This window comes from Fukomys damarensis, unplaced genomic scaffold, assembly GCF_012274545.1.
Source record: "Fukomys damarensis isolate Sample0158 unplaced genomic scaffold, DMR_v1.0_HiC HiC_scaffold_8, whole genome shotgun sequence".
Taxonomy (NCBI): domain Eukaryota; kingdom Metazoa; phylum Chordata; class Mammalia; order Rodentia; family Bathyergidae; genus Fukomys; species Fukomys damarensis.
In genome coordinates, this window is record NW_022900920.1 from 31,874,829 (window position 1) to 31,889,566 (window position 14,738).

The following is a 14,738-nucleotide window of genomic DNA, read 5'->3' on the forward strand; positions in this document are numbered from 1 at the left end:
ATGAATGACTCCTGGGCGCATCATGCACCCGTGTGGCAGCACCCAGGAGCTTTCCAGCCAGGTGCAGCGGGGACAGGACCAGAAGGGAACACGAGCACACCCTGGCCTCTCTTCATGTGTCAGGCTGGCTGGCAGGGAAAGGCCTCACTGCTGGGCCAGAAAGAGAGAACGCAGCCTGTCCTGAACCTTGCCCCAGTCCCAGCACCCCAGAGGCTTCCTAGATCTCCCAGGAGACTTGACCAGCACTCAGCTGTCACCCCGCCCCGTCCAGAGATGACAGCTTCTCCCTGCCAAGGCCTCTGTGACTGCCTCCGTGGAGAGGCTGGGGTTCACTTTCCCTGATTCCCTGGAGTCCAGTGAATGGGGTGCACAGTGGAAGTCGGGCAGTCAGGCTGAGCTGCAGGAGGAAGGCGGGCCGGTGAGTGGAGCAGGATGCCACAGCCCAGTCCCCGCAGTGCGCAGGCCTCGGCTCTCAGAGCCCCTTGTTGAAGTAGATGAAGGATGTGTGTTTTCCACCCCTGGCCTTGACAGTGTCCTGCAGCTCTCGCTCCAGACAGGAGACTGGCAGCTCACTGCAAGGAGGGCAGAAGGACTCTGGGTGTGGCACCCACAGAGAGGCCGATTCAACTGTCACCTCCAGGGAGCCCCCAGACTTCCCGCTGCAGCTCACTGACACCCTGCCCAATGCTCCCTGTACTCTGCCTCTGCCTTCTCCCTGTGCAAGTCCTTGGCTAAAACTTTTGACCCCTCCAGGATTACAAGTAAAATGCTCAGGATCCTGAGCTGGATGCCAGAGCCAGGAGACTGGCACCCTCTCCTCTTGGCACCTACCCAAGCACACCAGCTCCAGGGGCCAGCCGGCTCCCACCGCAGACTGATGTCCCTGTCCCTCCCCAGCCCTTCTAGGACACACAGGGGAGCAGAACCAGAACAAGCACCTTATTTGACTGTAAACACCAGGTCCAGCCCGGGAAACTTCCTTATGACCCCACCAGCAAGAAATCGCTTTTTTTCCCCAGTACCAGAAATCAAACTCAGGACTTTGCATTTGCGAGGCAGGCAAGGTGCCACTGAGCTACATCCCAGGCCCAAGAATCACTGTGTCCCCACCACCTCTAGGCAGCCCTTAATCCCCTTCCTAACTTCTCTGCCCCTTGGCAATCTGGCTGGTTTGCCATTTACCAGGGGTGAAGGGGCCCAGAGTGCTGCCCTTGCTGTCCTGTCCCTCTGCTGAGGCCCAGGGGAGCAGTGGCACACTGTGGTCTATGAGAGGAAGCAGGAGACAAACAGGCTATACCATGTCTGTGGAAAGAGTGCACACGCCACTGGCACCATGAACAGGAGGCTGTAGGAAGGAAGACAGAGCTATTAACGAGGTCCCTGTCCCAGATCCCAGCAGGAAGCGGGGCTACCCACACCTAGCCTGCCTCCCAGCGGCAGCCCCAGTCTTCCCCTCTATCCTTTCTTCCACCGCACACCCAGGTCCCAGACAGGGAGGAAGATAATGTGACCAAGGTGTGGGAGGAGCCGCTCGGAGGTGGCTGTGCCACGGCGGCCTCCTGAGGGTGCTGACACGGCTGTGTCTGCCTGCGCCAGGGCTAGCTAGGCCTCGCCTCTCTTCTCTCCTATAAGAGCGAGCGAGGGCTTGAGGCCTGGGCGGGGAGGATGGAAGGGTGCACACCCGAGCCTGCACATGTGTGTATGCATGAAGAGTGCGTCTCTGGCACCTAGGAGGACGAGGAGGAACAATCCGGATGATCACAGGTGTCCAGAGCCACAGGGAGCACCCAGCCCACCGCCCCAGGCCAGCAGAGCCCCTTACTCACAAGCATCCAGACAGCGCGACCTGCAGTGGCGCGTGCAGCACCTTGGCTTTCTGCACAAAGACAAGCAACAGAGATCCACGTGGGATGCCACCACCCCGAGGCGAACCCATACCTGCCCTGCCAAGGATCAGCCAGCCCAAAGCAGCAGCAGCTGGAGCCCTGGCTCTGCAGGAGGCCCTGAGTGAGATGATGCTGGAGGGCAGGAGGGGAGGGCCAGACCTGGGAGAGTATAACGGGAACTGTGCTGACCTTCATGAAGCGCAGTTTCTCCAGCCTTTCCATGATGACCGGCAGCAAGACTGAAAGAGAGCAGGGCAGATGCTGAGGGAGACCCAGGAGTCCCCCGGATGCGCAAGGCCCTCTCAGGGTGTACCCCTGTGCCAATGGGCCCAAAGCCTCCTCCCCAAAACTAAAACTATCTCTGCAGGTTCACACAAACACATTCTGTATCTTGCTCTGCGATGAGCAGACCATGACAGGAAACGTCTCTGCTACTTCTGCACATCAAGAATGGTTTGAATGACTATGGCTTCAAGGAAATAACATTCTCCTCCCAATCTCTAATTAGGTGATGACCTGGACTCCTACTGGAAGCTTATAAAAAATTCTTAAATTTTCTACTACTCTAACAAATCTTTTTTTTTTTTCCTTCCAGTACCAGTGATTAAACTCAGGACCTTGCGTTTGGAAGGCAAGTGCAGCACCACTGGGCTACATCCCCAGCCCTGTTGTTGATCTGGGAACTAGTGGAGCTCTCATGGGCTTGCAGCCTCCGTCCAAACCAGTTGAAGAAGCCTGGCTCTGGAGGCTGGGGTCCCACTACCTACCCCTGCCCTCCAGGGTCCCATAGGAAGGGAGGGTCCCCCTCTTACTCATGCCAGGAGCCGCCATGGTGATCCTGGAAATAACCACTTGGGTGATGCCTACAGCCGCAGCTCTCTGAGGGCAGAGAGGAGCAGTGATCAGGAAGGACTTACCCAGTGCAAAGGGGCTGCAACAGAGGGCAGGGCCAGGTCGTGGCCAAGTCCCAGTTACCTTCAGAACCAGAAATGGTGGAAGAAAGACATAAAAGCTGGGTGTGGTGGAGCACACCTATAACCCCAGCCCTCTGGTAAACTGGGGCAAGGAGGGTCACAAGATCGAGCTCAGCCTGGGCAACTTCATGACTTAGTGAGACCCTGTCTCAAAATAATTCCAGCACTCTGGGAGGGCTGAGAGAGGAGGATCACAAGTTGGACCAGCTTAATGAGACATTATTTCAAAATATAAAATAAAAACAGGGCTAGGGGTGTACCTCAGTGCCAAGACCCTGGGTACAATGTCTACCACCACAAAAAAAAAGAATGAATAAACAGTAAAAAGGTCTAGGGACCCAGCCTAGTGCAGAGGCCTGGGTTCAATCTCCAACAGTGAAAAAAAAAAAGACATAAGAGGCCTGTTCTCAACAGAGAAATGCAGGGAAAACTGATGGGGATGAGGGCCAGAGTCAGGAAGAAGCCTTCTTAACCCTCTAATGGCACCCAGGCTACTCTGAGCATGGAGAGGGTTGGAGAAGCAGCTCCCTCCCACCACCTAAGAGGTCCCTGGCTCACCTGGGAATGGCCAACCTCATTCTGGTTCTTGTCCTTCACAGAGATGCCCTGGATGAGTTCCCTGGACAGAGACAGGAATTGTTGAGTCTGGGAAAGGAGTGCTGGGAGCCACCCAGGCCTTGAAATATCCCAAGGACTGGGCCAGGGCACGAAGGTCAGGGACAGCCTGGCCCTCTGGCCTCCTTCTTCACTCTGTAAGTGGTGTCTCAGAAGCGGTCTGGGTTAGTTAGAGGCTATGGGAGCTGGCCCTGGGCCCACACTGCCTCGGGTGATTCCTGCGACCACAGAATACGTATGTGACTCTGAGCCTTAAACTTTCTGAAGCCTCAGTTCTCTTCATCTGAAGAATGGGATAATCCTTCAGAGGACGGGTGAGGACCACACAAAATAATGCCTGACCAGTGCTTAGTCTAGCCCTGGGCACCGGGCCTCTCCCCAGACGGGCTGCTCTGGCTGCTCTTCTCAGGCCGGCTCTTGACAAGCTGAGACCAAGTAGTCAGGTGGCTTCAGTCATCGCTGGGAGAGAGCTGAGTGGGGAAAAAAAGGCCTGCTGTTCACTGGAGCCCTTCCTCTAAAGGCTGTGGAGGCCCTTCTCCTTTTGCTAGTGGCCTCCAGGTAATATGGCACGGGTGACAACAATGGCAGCGACACACGCTCACACTTCCAGGGCATCCGTTATGTTCAGGTGCTGTCTGGTAGCTCTGTACATGCTGCACCTCACAGCCCCGGGCAGAGGAGTATCTGTGCACCTCCAGCAGCCTGAGCTGAGCTCAGCTCAGTGATCCCCAGCTACAGGAGGCCCTGGGCTCCACCCTAGCGCTGCAGAAAAAATGAGTAAAAATCAAAACTGTGAGAGTTTCTCCTCCACTTTTTCTGCTGAGGAGATTATAGAGGCAGGTGCCTAGAAAACATCAATCCACTCCCTGGCTTTTCTCAAGTTTCTCAGTTCTATGCTACCTTTAAGTGGCTCACTCTGCCAGAATTCATTTAGAATGCCATCCCCAGGCCTTTGGGAGCAGGCAGAATTCACAACTCTAACCACAGCTGCAGTTGAAAGGACAGGATCTAACCAGGCATAGTTGCACACAGCCATAATCCCTGCACCTGGGAGGCTGAGGCAGGAGGATCATTGTGAATCCCACACCATCCTGGGCTACACTATGTGAGACCCTGTCTCAAAAATCAAGAAAACAGCCAGAGGGGCCGGGGATTTAACTCAGCAGTTCGGTGGCCTGCAAGTTCAATCCCCGGTACAAAAAAAAAAAAAAGAAAAAAGAAAAAAAGAAAGAAAAGGGCCAGAGATTTAGCTCAGTGGTTCTGGGCCTGCCTCGCAAGCACAAGGTCCTGAATTCAATCCCCGCTATTGTGAAAACAAACAAACAAACAAACAACAAAACAGGATATAGTATAAAAGCCTGAGGATCTACACTCCCTCTCCCCTTACCATGCAGGAAAGGGCACCCACAACACTTGGATATTGACTAACCTTACGGATCCTTACTCTGCAGGTGTGACTGGCTCTCAGGGACCTTCAAAGGCTCAGCCCGGTGGCCCTGTCCACTGCCTTGGGCTCCGCCCTTCCCTGGCTAAGCTGCTATGGGAGGAGAAGGGTACCCTCTACTCACTGCTGTCGCATCATCGGGATATTGACACAGTTCGCAGAAGCCACGGCAGCGAAGGGTACCCAGCGGCACACCAAGGGAGGAGCTCTCTGTTGGGGAAAGGATCCAACAGGAAAATTCAGATGGGCATGGATGGAGGGAGCTCTAGAAAGAAAGTGGGACCCTGCTACTGCCACACATCCATTCAGACTGGGGATCCCAGACTCCAGCAAAAACCCAAGAAGGAAATACCTGGGGACAGCCCCACTGTTTTCCCTAGGACTCTGCTGCCCCCCAGTGGCCACCACACCCGCCGCTGCCCCAGACCACACCTTTGTCCATACGTTCATGCCCACAGCAGTGGCCACTGCAGTGGTTGTGGCTGTGAGGTAGGAGAAGGTCATCTGCCTAGGGGAGGAGAGGTTGGGTGAAGGCTGAGACACTGAGAGAAAGACTCACGCTGCCTCCAGCCTGCTGGCCCGCTTGGTCTTTCTCAGCACTTTAATATCCCCAAGTCTTTGTCAGCCAAACCGTGCAGTCCCCCTGCCCCGGCAGTGTACACACAGAGAGGTGGTGACTGGATGCACAGACAGCTCGGATTGGTCTGGGAGATGCTCCCCTGGTCAGTCAAAGAAAATATTCCAGCCCTGGAAAGGGGTGACTCACCCACCTGCCCAGTGTGGCCCTTTGCAGGAAGCTCAGCTGGGGCTCAGGTCTCCTACCTGACCGACATGGGGGACGCCGCATTCCTGTTGGTGTAGTTGACCAAGGCGTTGAAGGACTGGTTCACCCACTGCCAGAAGATCACCGCTGGCACAGTCCTGCCGGGGCAGGTGGGAAAGGAGAGGGTGGCAGGCAGGGCATGGGACTCCCCACTCACCGCCCGGGGGCTCCCCCTTTGCTCTGTGCACTGGCCTTTGGACAGCCAGGCTGAGCCCTCGGCCTAGAATATGCACCTATCTCCTTCTACATGGGGCCAAACCTGCTGCTCTGCTGAGACCCCCCTCCCTTCCTCCCTCCCTCCTCAGAACCTTCCGAGATGGACAGCAACAGGACACAGGACGGGTGGGCAGAGTCATGGCCAGCCCACCTCAGCCGGCCCAGTTACAGCACGGACCATGGAGCTCCTCAGGGCTTCTGAATCTTAACCTTTTTATCATATCTTGGTGAGAATCCAAGGAAAAGCAAAAAATTGGCATGCCTGTCCTCCAGAGGGAAAACTGAGGGGTTCTGTCTTTGGGGCTCTAGGACTCAGGCACTGTGGCATCAGGGTAGCAGAGGCGCGAATACTGTCTGCTGCAGAGCTAGCCCCGCCACAAGCCCTGCTCCCATCTCAGTCTGTTCCGCAACCTAACATTTACTTTCCAGTCTCCACAAAGCTCTCTGGGCGGGAGACTACAGTCTTCACACTGCCACCTGGCCCGAGGCCAGCTCAACAACTGGACAGTGAACGGGTGGGAGGAGGGAGGGAGTGGATGGGGAGGAGAGTCACATCCAGGCTGCACAGAACGTTCATTTCCTCCCAACCAACCCATAAGAAAGTTTTTTTTAACAAAAAACTTGGCTATTACAGTATAAAAGTAACAACATTCACTGAGAAATAATTAGTACTTTTTAATCTTTTGAGACAGGATCTCACTGTGTAGCTCAAACTAGCCTTGAACTGAAGATCCTCCTACCTCATCCTCCCAAGTGCTGGGATTACTGTCATGCACTACAAGCCTGGCTGGGAGGGCAGGGGTTGAGACAGCCTCGATGTGCAGTTCAGGCTGACCTGGAACTCACTATGTTACCCAGGCAGGTCTTGAATTCACAGTGATCCTCCTGCATTGACCTCCTGAGTACTGGGATCGCAGGCATGAGCTACCATAGGCAGCCTAGAACTTAAAGCTGGGCATGGAGGTGCACACTTGTAATTGTAGCACTTGGGAGGCTGAGGCAGAAGGATCACTGCAAGTTCCAGGTCAGACTGAATTCCATAGCGAGACCTTGTCTCAAGCCACCCACCTCAGAAAAAAAAAAAAAAAGACAGAGAGACTTAGAATAGCTTATCTGTTGAATTCTATTGAGGACTGCCCCTGTTAAAATCCAGGTACCCATATTTCCTTACTGTGTGAATCTGGACAAATTACTCAGCCTCTGTAGGATTCCATCTATAAAACAGGATGGCACTAGTGCAGTACCTATGGATAGGGTGCTGGGAGAGTTAAAGGAGGCACACACGTCAGCACAGTGCCTGCTCTCTGGTAAGTGAGCAGCCAAGGGCACTACTGCTACTGGCAGCCTGTGGCTGGGCTGAGTGATAGGTGCAAGAGGCCCTAGGTTCAGCTCAGCACCAGGGGGAAAGAAAGCTGGCTCCCTGCCTAGAAGACCCAGGCGCTGCACCCCGCTTGGCTCCCAGGGCACACCTGTAGAAATGCAGCATGAAGCCTGTGATGATCATGCCGCCGGGGACCTGGAAGGACATCCGCCCGATCACATTCATCTTCTCCCCAGTGTCGGGGTGGAAGGCCGAGTCATACAGCTTCTTAGCATACAGCAGTTGCTCCACTTGGGTGCCTGGGGGCACGGCCCCCATCCTAAAGGACAAGGGCAACAGGCAGATGCCTTCCCTTCTCTTCCCTCCTGGGGGCCTTCACTTTCAGTGTCTGCTTCCCCTAGCATGGACTCCCCTAGTGCCTCGGGTGTTCCCCTGACCACTCACCTGCTCTGCTCCACCATCGCCTTGGCCCAGTCCAGCTTCCATTCTGGCAGCAAGATGGTGCGTGGGTCTGTGATGCTCAGGAAATATTTCACACGCCCCAGGAACGTGCGCTGGTCCCAGCGGGGGTCATCGATGTTAAAGCCAGACAGGTCCCCCTCCATCGTGCTCGCACCCAAGACTGCAGACTCCGGGGACAGAGGAGGAATGAGGGCGTCCCCAAGTCACAGCCACCCTGGAATCCCCGGCACTGCCCGTCTTGCCCAGCCCCCATGCACGGGCACCAGGCTCCCACGTGCGCCCTGATGCCTGCTCTCGCCCAGAGCTGTGGGAGCCACTGGGAGGGAACCAGATGGTGCTTGTCCCTGGGGAGCTCAGACCTGCCCAGGGGACAGACACTGTCCCCAGTCTCCTGGCAGGGAGTAGGGGAGGGCTGCTGCCCTTTCACCCAGACCTACCCATCCTGGGAAGGGTACTCAGCACCCTCCAGCCTTTGAGCCTCAGCCAAAGGCAACCAGGGGAGGGGAAGGAAGGCTGAGCAGCGGTGAAGGGTGGCCAGCCAGGCCACAGCAGACACCTCCCCTACTGCCAGGTCCCTCCTCCAGGTCCAGAGCAGCCAGGGTCATCCCAGAGGGACAGTGGCCTGGTGATAGGGGATGGGTTAGCTCAGTGACAGAGTGAGGCCTGGTTCAATCACCAGCACAAGGGGCAGAAAAAAAAGAAAAGTCTGAAACCAAAAGACAATAGGGAAGGCAAAAACAAGCACACCAAGGAAATTTCAGAAGCGACACCTACAGCTACAGCAGACAGTACTGTACTGTACGACACATGGCACAATACCTAGCAAGACCCACCGAAGCTGCCCACCAAAGGCCTGTCTAGCTCAGGGCCTCTTACTAGGAACTTCAGCTGCGCTGCAAGAAAAAGCAGCATGGCTCACAGAAAGGTAAAAACACAGGTTGTGCTGGAAGAAAGACAAGAAAGACACCTTCACCCTAGACCTCTGTATCCAACAACATTACGCTTAGACGCTGTTGAACAAATAAAGCTGAGGGACTCTGACGTCAGCAGACCTGATCTACAAAAAGCTGAAAGCAGTTCTTCATGGGGAAATTACAGTACAGGTCAGAAACTGAAATCTACAGAAAGAGACTGTGTCAGAGAGGGAGTAAATGAAATAAAATAAAATCTTTTCTTATCTTGGATTCTTAACAGTTAACAAACAAAAGCTTGCTGAAAATATTAATAGCAGTAGTAGGGCCAGGAATTTAGCTCAGTGGTGCTGCTGCCTGCCTTGCAAGTATAAGGTCCTGGGTTTGATGCCCAGTACAAAAAAAAAAGGCATTAGTGTTCAGTGATTGTAGTTTATGAATAAGCGAGACAAGTGACACCAATGACATGGCAGAAGGGCAAGCCGGGCACTCACTGGAGTAAGGTACTCCGCCACCAGTGCTCCTTCGGAGTGGACATGGCTCAGCTGGAATACCGCAAACTGCAGGACAACCATTAAAAACATTTTCAAGATTAGTATAATTGAGGAGAGAAAATGGTAACACTTTTCGCTTTCCTGGTACTGGAGATCGAGCTCAGGACTTTGAGCTTGCCAGGCAGCTGTGGCGCCACTGAGCTACATCCCCACCCATCACACATTTTTAAAAAGCAGAGTTTTTAAATTTTTGTCTGAAAAACTCAGTAAGGCATTAAAGGATAACTGAATAAAAAGAGAAAACAGCAATGTGTAGTTAGGAAAACATCCTGGGCAATCATGAGAATAGACAAATGGTGTGGTGGGGCCTTCCCAGATACAGGTAGCGGAGCTGGAAGGGACCAACAACCCAGGCAGTGAGAGAGAAGAGTCAAATTAACTGAGATACACTGAGAAAGGGCCCCAAGCATGGAGCCTTTTACCTTTTTTGTTGCTGTTGTTTTGTTTTGTTTTTTTGAGACAAGGTCTCACTATGTAATTGAGACTGACCTGGAACTCACTATGTAGCCCAGGCTGGTCTGGAACTCACAGCGATCCTCCTGACTCAGCCTCCTGGGTGCTGGGATTACAGGCATGTGCCACCACACCCATATATGGAGCCTTTTAAAGAAGCACTTTTCCTTTTTTTTCTTTTTTTGGTACCAGGGATCGAACTTGGGACCTTGTGCTTGCAAGAAAGGCAGCTGAACCACTGAACTAAATCCCTGGCCCCTAAAGAAGCACAATTTTATGTAGGCTAAGCATGAGCACAGGGGGAATACTGTGTCCACCATGGTCAAACCTGGAAAAGAAAACAAGCCCAGCCCAGCATCGCTTGGAGCCTCCAATTCAGAGAAGCCTACTCATCCCGCATAAGTTTTCTCTGCCAGACACTGTGGCAGGCACCTGTAATCCCAGGACACTGGGAGGCTGAGACAGAAGGATCTCAAGTACAAGCCCAGCCTAGGCAACTTAGCAAGACCATGTCTCAAAATTTAAAAATAAAATAAAGAAGACTTAAAAAGGTTCTGATTAAGTCATGCCACACACAATAATATCCTTTTTGATTAATTTTAGGCTAACCAATTAAGTGACTTTTAATTACATCTATAAAATACCTCCACAGCAGCACCTAGCTTAGCATTTGACTGCAGAACTGGGAGGGCTCTCAGAGCCCAGGGCAACTGGGAACATAGGAGGAGGGACTCCTGGGAGTCTTGTTCAGGCTAGCCATAGTCAGTACATATCACAAGCATTTAAAAAGACACTGGGAGCCGGGGATTTAGCTCAGCGGTTGGGTGGCCTGCCTTGCAAGCGCAAGGACCTGAGTTGAATCCCTGGTACCAAAAAAAAAAAAAAAAAAAAAAAAAAAAGACACCGGGACTACAGTAAGGTGGTGAGGCAAAATATTAAAAATATAAGCTTTGGCTTGAGGTGAGGTTGTAGGTCAGCACCAGAGCACATGCCTAACACGCACAGAGCCCTGGGTTGGATCCCTAGCACCATCAAAAACTAAAGGCTTTAAAAGAGAACACAATGAATTTAATCTTCCATGTGCTGAGTTTCAAGTGCTAGGGGACTACTGTGGTACTGGGCATGGGACCTTGCATTTGTGAGGCACGTGCTGTGCCACTAAGCTAAATCCCCGGCCCCCAGCCCTTTTTATTTTTTTTATTTTGAGATAGTCTCAGTAAGTTGCCCAGGCTGGGCTTGACCTGCGCTTTTTTTTTTTTTTTGGTACCAGGGATCAAACTCAGGACTTTACACATTCAAGGCAGGTGATGGAACCACTGAGCTAAATCGCTGGCCCATTGGGATTCAGCTTGTGATCCTCCTACCTCAGCTCCTCAAGTAGCTGGGATTACAGGTGTGCACCCTGCACTTGGCACAGGGGACCTTCTTAAATGCAACAGGCTACCCCCATCTCAGGCCTTCCCAAATGCCGTTCCCTCTCCTTTTCACTAACGCCTACACATCTTTGTTTTGGAAAAAAAATTTCACATTTGCTTCTAATACTATCTGCTTACTATATCATTTGTGGTTGTTTGTTTTTTGTTAACCAGGGGTCAAACTCAGGACCTTGTGCTTGCGAGGCAGACAGTGGACCACTGAGCTAAATCCCTGGCCCTGTTTTTGTTTGTTTTTGAAAACAGGGTCTTGCTTTGTAGTTCAGGCTGGTCCTGAACTCACTATGTAGCCGAGGCTGGCCTCAAACTCTCTGAAATCCTCCTGTCTCAGCCTCCCAAGTGCTGGGATTACAGGCATGTGCTATCATGCCTGGCAATTTGCCTTCTTTAAATTAACTTAAATATTCACTACAAAGTCAGGGAGTGTGCTCATTTTGCTTACCAGTGTCACCCTACTGCCCAGCAAAAACATTCAGCTATGGCTGAACAAGAGGTCCAGGTTCTTGGCAGTGAGTATTCAGGCTAAAAGTAAAAAACTTATCAGCAGCATCAAGGTAGTTTAAGCTAAAGATTTCCAGGGAAAATTGATTGGAAAAAATGAGGACAAACCCGGAAAAACCAAAACATTTAAGAAGCAAACCAAGAAATGGAGCCCCCAAAGATGGTAAAGAACCCCCAGAGGCAGAAGACAGCAGGAACGAGCTGGGAAGGGAGAGCAGCAGCCAACGTTCAGATGCTCTGTGAGGGGACAGGCTGTAGGCTGGCAGGCTGGGGTCAGTCATTTCTAAGAGGAAGGGCCTGGAGTGGAGGAGAGGCCCCGCATGTGGTACCACAGCACCCCTGCTTGCCCCTGGGGCACCAAATGAAGTGTGGACTGGGCAGAGGCAAGTCACACGTTCCCAACTCCAAAACTCTGCCTGCCACCTCTCCCAACCCCGACTACCTCCTGCGACATCCCTCTCGGTCCCAACAGAGAAGAGTGGGACAAGGAAAAGGCTCACCTGGCAGATGCTACAGGAAATGAAGGAGTCTGGCTGGCAGGTAGGCCGCACCCTGCCTTGGCCTCATAGTGCCAGGCTCATGCTCTGAGACAGCCCAACCAGGCAAAATGCTAGGCCCACCCTCTGGGACAAACACAGACACACTCACACCCCTTTTCTGATATCTCTCTCTACCTTATGGACCACAAGGTCCTCTGCCTCTTGTAATGGAAGCACTGCCACTGTGATGGGGCAATCAGCTATCTACACAAGAACCTCTGCCCTCCTGAGGTCACGGTGGAATTACACAATGTTATATATATATGCCACAAGCCCCCTGCTTAACCTACATTATTCCTCTGGAACATTTTCCTCCTACACCCACCGTCTTCCAGGGGGCACAGCAGCCTGAATCCCACAGCAGCCTGTCCTTCTTTGAAGCATGCTAGACTTCAGTGGCTGTCACTTACAGTTTTTGTATGAAGTCTGCTTCCCTGACCTGAGTGTCAGGACCAGGTCTGCCCCCTCCTTTGTCTCACATATGCTCTGTCAGGACATTGACTCCCTGCCTGAAATGCATTCCAACTTACTCTTGGGTTCTCTTGGCTTCAGTCCTATCAGGTCGCTAAGCCTGGCTCCTTTACTCCCCATCTCCCATACAAGTCAATGTAGTCCTCCCTAAAAAGGTCACCATCATGTCCAGAGTAGCCCTGCTTCTGAACGATTGTGGTTTCACCACTAGGAGTTAAGGCAGGAGTAGAAAGCAAACAGGTGACTGACTGGTCACCGACCTTTTCAGGATCAGACCGTCACAGATCAAAGACATCCAGGAGCCAAAGTCTCAGTCTACTGAAGCCTGGAAAGGTCTCACACTCAATGGTCATGCCAACTTGGTGAGCATGTGGCACAGACAAAAAGGTGAACAAACAGATCCAGTCCTCAAAGTCCAACAGTACACACCAAGACAGGCCTTTATCCACTACAGCCTATTTGCTTTCTCCTTTAAAAAAGAAAAAGAAGCCAGGCTGGGGATGTAGCTCAGCGATGCAGCGCCTACCTGGCAAGCATGAGGCCCCGAGTTCAATTCCCAGTACCAAAGAAAAAGAAAAAGAAGCCAGGTGTGGTGGTGCACACCTGTAATATTAGCACCGGGGAAGCTGAAGCAGGAGGATCACTGGGGAAGCTAAGGCAGGAACCAGTTCCAGGCCAGCCTGGGTTACACAGTGTGTTCAAGCCTGGCCTGAACTCCACAGCAAAACCCTGTCTCAAAAAAAGAAAAAAGGTTAGAAATGTAGCTCAGTGAGTGCCCCTGAGTTTGAGACTCAGTACCACCAAAAAGAAAGGAAAAAAAAGAGCTAGCAAGAGAAAGAAGAAAATGAAGTAGAATACTATTTCCCCAGAAATGATACTCATCCTTCCCAGAGAGAACTGATTTTCTCTGGCAAACAGAATCAAAGCTCAGAGAACAGGCTTCTACAGCCACTCTGAGGTAATCTTTATTTATTTATGTAGGTACCAGGGATCGAACCTGGGACCTTGGGCTTGCAAGGTAGGCGGCGGAACCACTGAACTAAACCCCCAGCCCTGAGGTATTGTTTTAAAAATTTTATCCGTACATAATGATCACATTCATCATAGGGAGTTGGTACATGTATATAATACGTCTTAATTCTTTTTACACCCCTTTCTCTTCCCTTCCCTCCCTCCATCTCTTGGTCCCCTTCTCATTTGCAAAAAAAAAATCTATTCCCCTGTTTCCTATTAGCTAACTTTTATTTTGCTCTTTATTTATATTTTGGGTTTCTCCTGGTATTCTCTGACAAGGCGGGAAAGTGCTCAAGGTGTCCCTTTTTGTGACTCCAGGAAGAGAGGGGAAAAAATATTCTAGTGCATCGTTTTAACTCCCAGCACTCCAGGAGGCTGAAGCAGGAGGACAGAAAGTTCAGGCTCACCCTGGACAACTTACCAAGACCTTTAAAAAAAATATTAAAAGGGTCTGGAGATGCGGCCCAGCGCAAAGACCTTGGGTTCAAACCCCAGTACTGGGATGGGGGGGGGGCAATACAAAACATCAGCATTGGTACGAGAGGTAAATGAGGAAGGCAGCCCAACACAGGGCAGACTAAACACTGAAAAAAGGGAAGGATTCCGGTCCAGGCTGCCTAGAGCAGGTGGAGACAGCAGTTCAAGTCAGCCCTTCCTGACCCGTGAAGTTGGCAGACACGGGACAGCGGGGAGCACGGTGCCTGCCTTCCCCGCAGCAGAGCCATGTCCCTGGAGACACGCAATCGCAGGGGCGCCTGCCACGCGCTCACCTCGCTCCTCCTCCCTCAGTCCAGTCCGAGCTGTGTTCTCAACAGCCGATAAAGTCAGCTTTTAGAAAAATCTCGGTTTCCATCACAGATACAAACACTCCGCTCCTCCCACCCGGACAACAGTGATTAGCAGCAACGTCGTAAGCAGAGCACTGCGTCCACAAGTCGGTTCAAGTCCTAACTGGCTCGCCGTGGCCAATTTCTAGGCTTTGAACGGAAAACGACAGCCCGTGTGCGAAGCGCTTCACAAAGGCGAGTGACGAACCTGCCGGAGGCCCCGACCTGCGTGCCCCGAGGGTTGCACACCGCCCGGGGCGGCGGCAGTCTGCTCCCCACCGGCCCTCGCTGCCT

The 14,738-nt window shown here is 52.3% G+C and overlaps 2 protein-coding genes across 8 annotated transcripts in view; one reads left to right on the plus strand and one right to left on the minus strand.

The window, feature by feature from the left end:
- Nucleotides 1–409: 409 nt before the first annotated feature.
- Sfxn2 (sideroflexin 2) lies at nt 410–14,732 on the minus strand. 7 transcript variants are annotated; one of them, XM_010626436.2, is made up of 13 exons: nt 14,653–14,732; nt 9,147–9,212; nt 7,724–7,901; nt 7,428–7,598; nt 5,742–5,840; nt 5,352–5,427; nt 5,044–5,129; nt 3,419–3,479; nt 2,699–2,765; nt 2,076–2,125; nt 1,827–1,876; nt 1,298–1,345; nt 473–572 (listed from the first exon to the last, which is right to left on the minus strand). In XM_010626436.2, exons 3-13 carry the CDS (start codon nt 7,882–7,884, stop codon nt 473–475), a joined length of 969 nt encoding a protein of 322 aa, XP_010624738.1. In that variant the 5' UTR covers nt 7,885–7,901; nt 9,147–9,212; nt 14,653–14,732. The 7 variants fall into 7 exon arrangements, with proteins under 7 accessions (XP_010624737.1, XP_010624738.1, XP_010624739.1 ...); XM_010626437.2 differs by having other exon boundaries at nt 7,724–7,908; XM_033761449.1 differs by having other exon boundaries at nt 14,388–14,732.
- Arl3 (ADP ribosylation factor like GTPase 3) overlaps nt 11,571–14,738 on the plus strand; it is a 35,080-nt gene continuing 31,912 nt past the window's right edge. The window contains exons 1-2 of the mRNA XM_033761247.1: nt 11,571–11,601; nt 12,066–12,133. Of these exons, the coding sequence (XP_033617138.1) occupies nt 11,571–11,601; nt 12,066–12,133 (99 nt within the window). The remainder of the gene's footprint in view (nt 11,602–12,065; nt 12,134–14,738) is intronic.

Bases quoted from the DNA above. Each gene is read 5' to 3' on its own strand.
- Sfxn2 (XM_010626435.3), bottom strand. From the start codon at position 7,884: ATGGAGGGGGACCTGTCTGGCTTTAACATCGATGACCCCCGCTGGGAC. The intron at 5,428-5,741 runs GTAGGAGACCTG...CTCCTCCCCTAG, and splicing joins GCGTCCCCCATGTCGGTCAG to GCAGATGACCTTCTCCTACC. The intron at 1,877-2,075 runs GTCAGCACAGTT...GTCTTTGTGCAG, and splicing joins AGAAACTGCGCTTCATGAAG to AAAGCCAAGGTGCTGCACGC.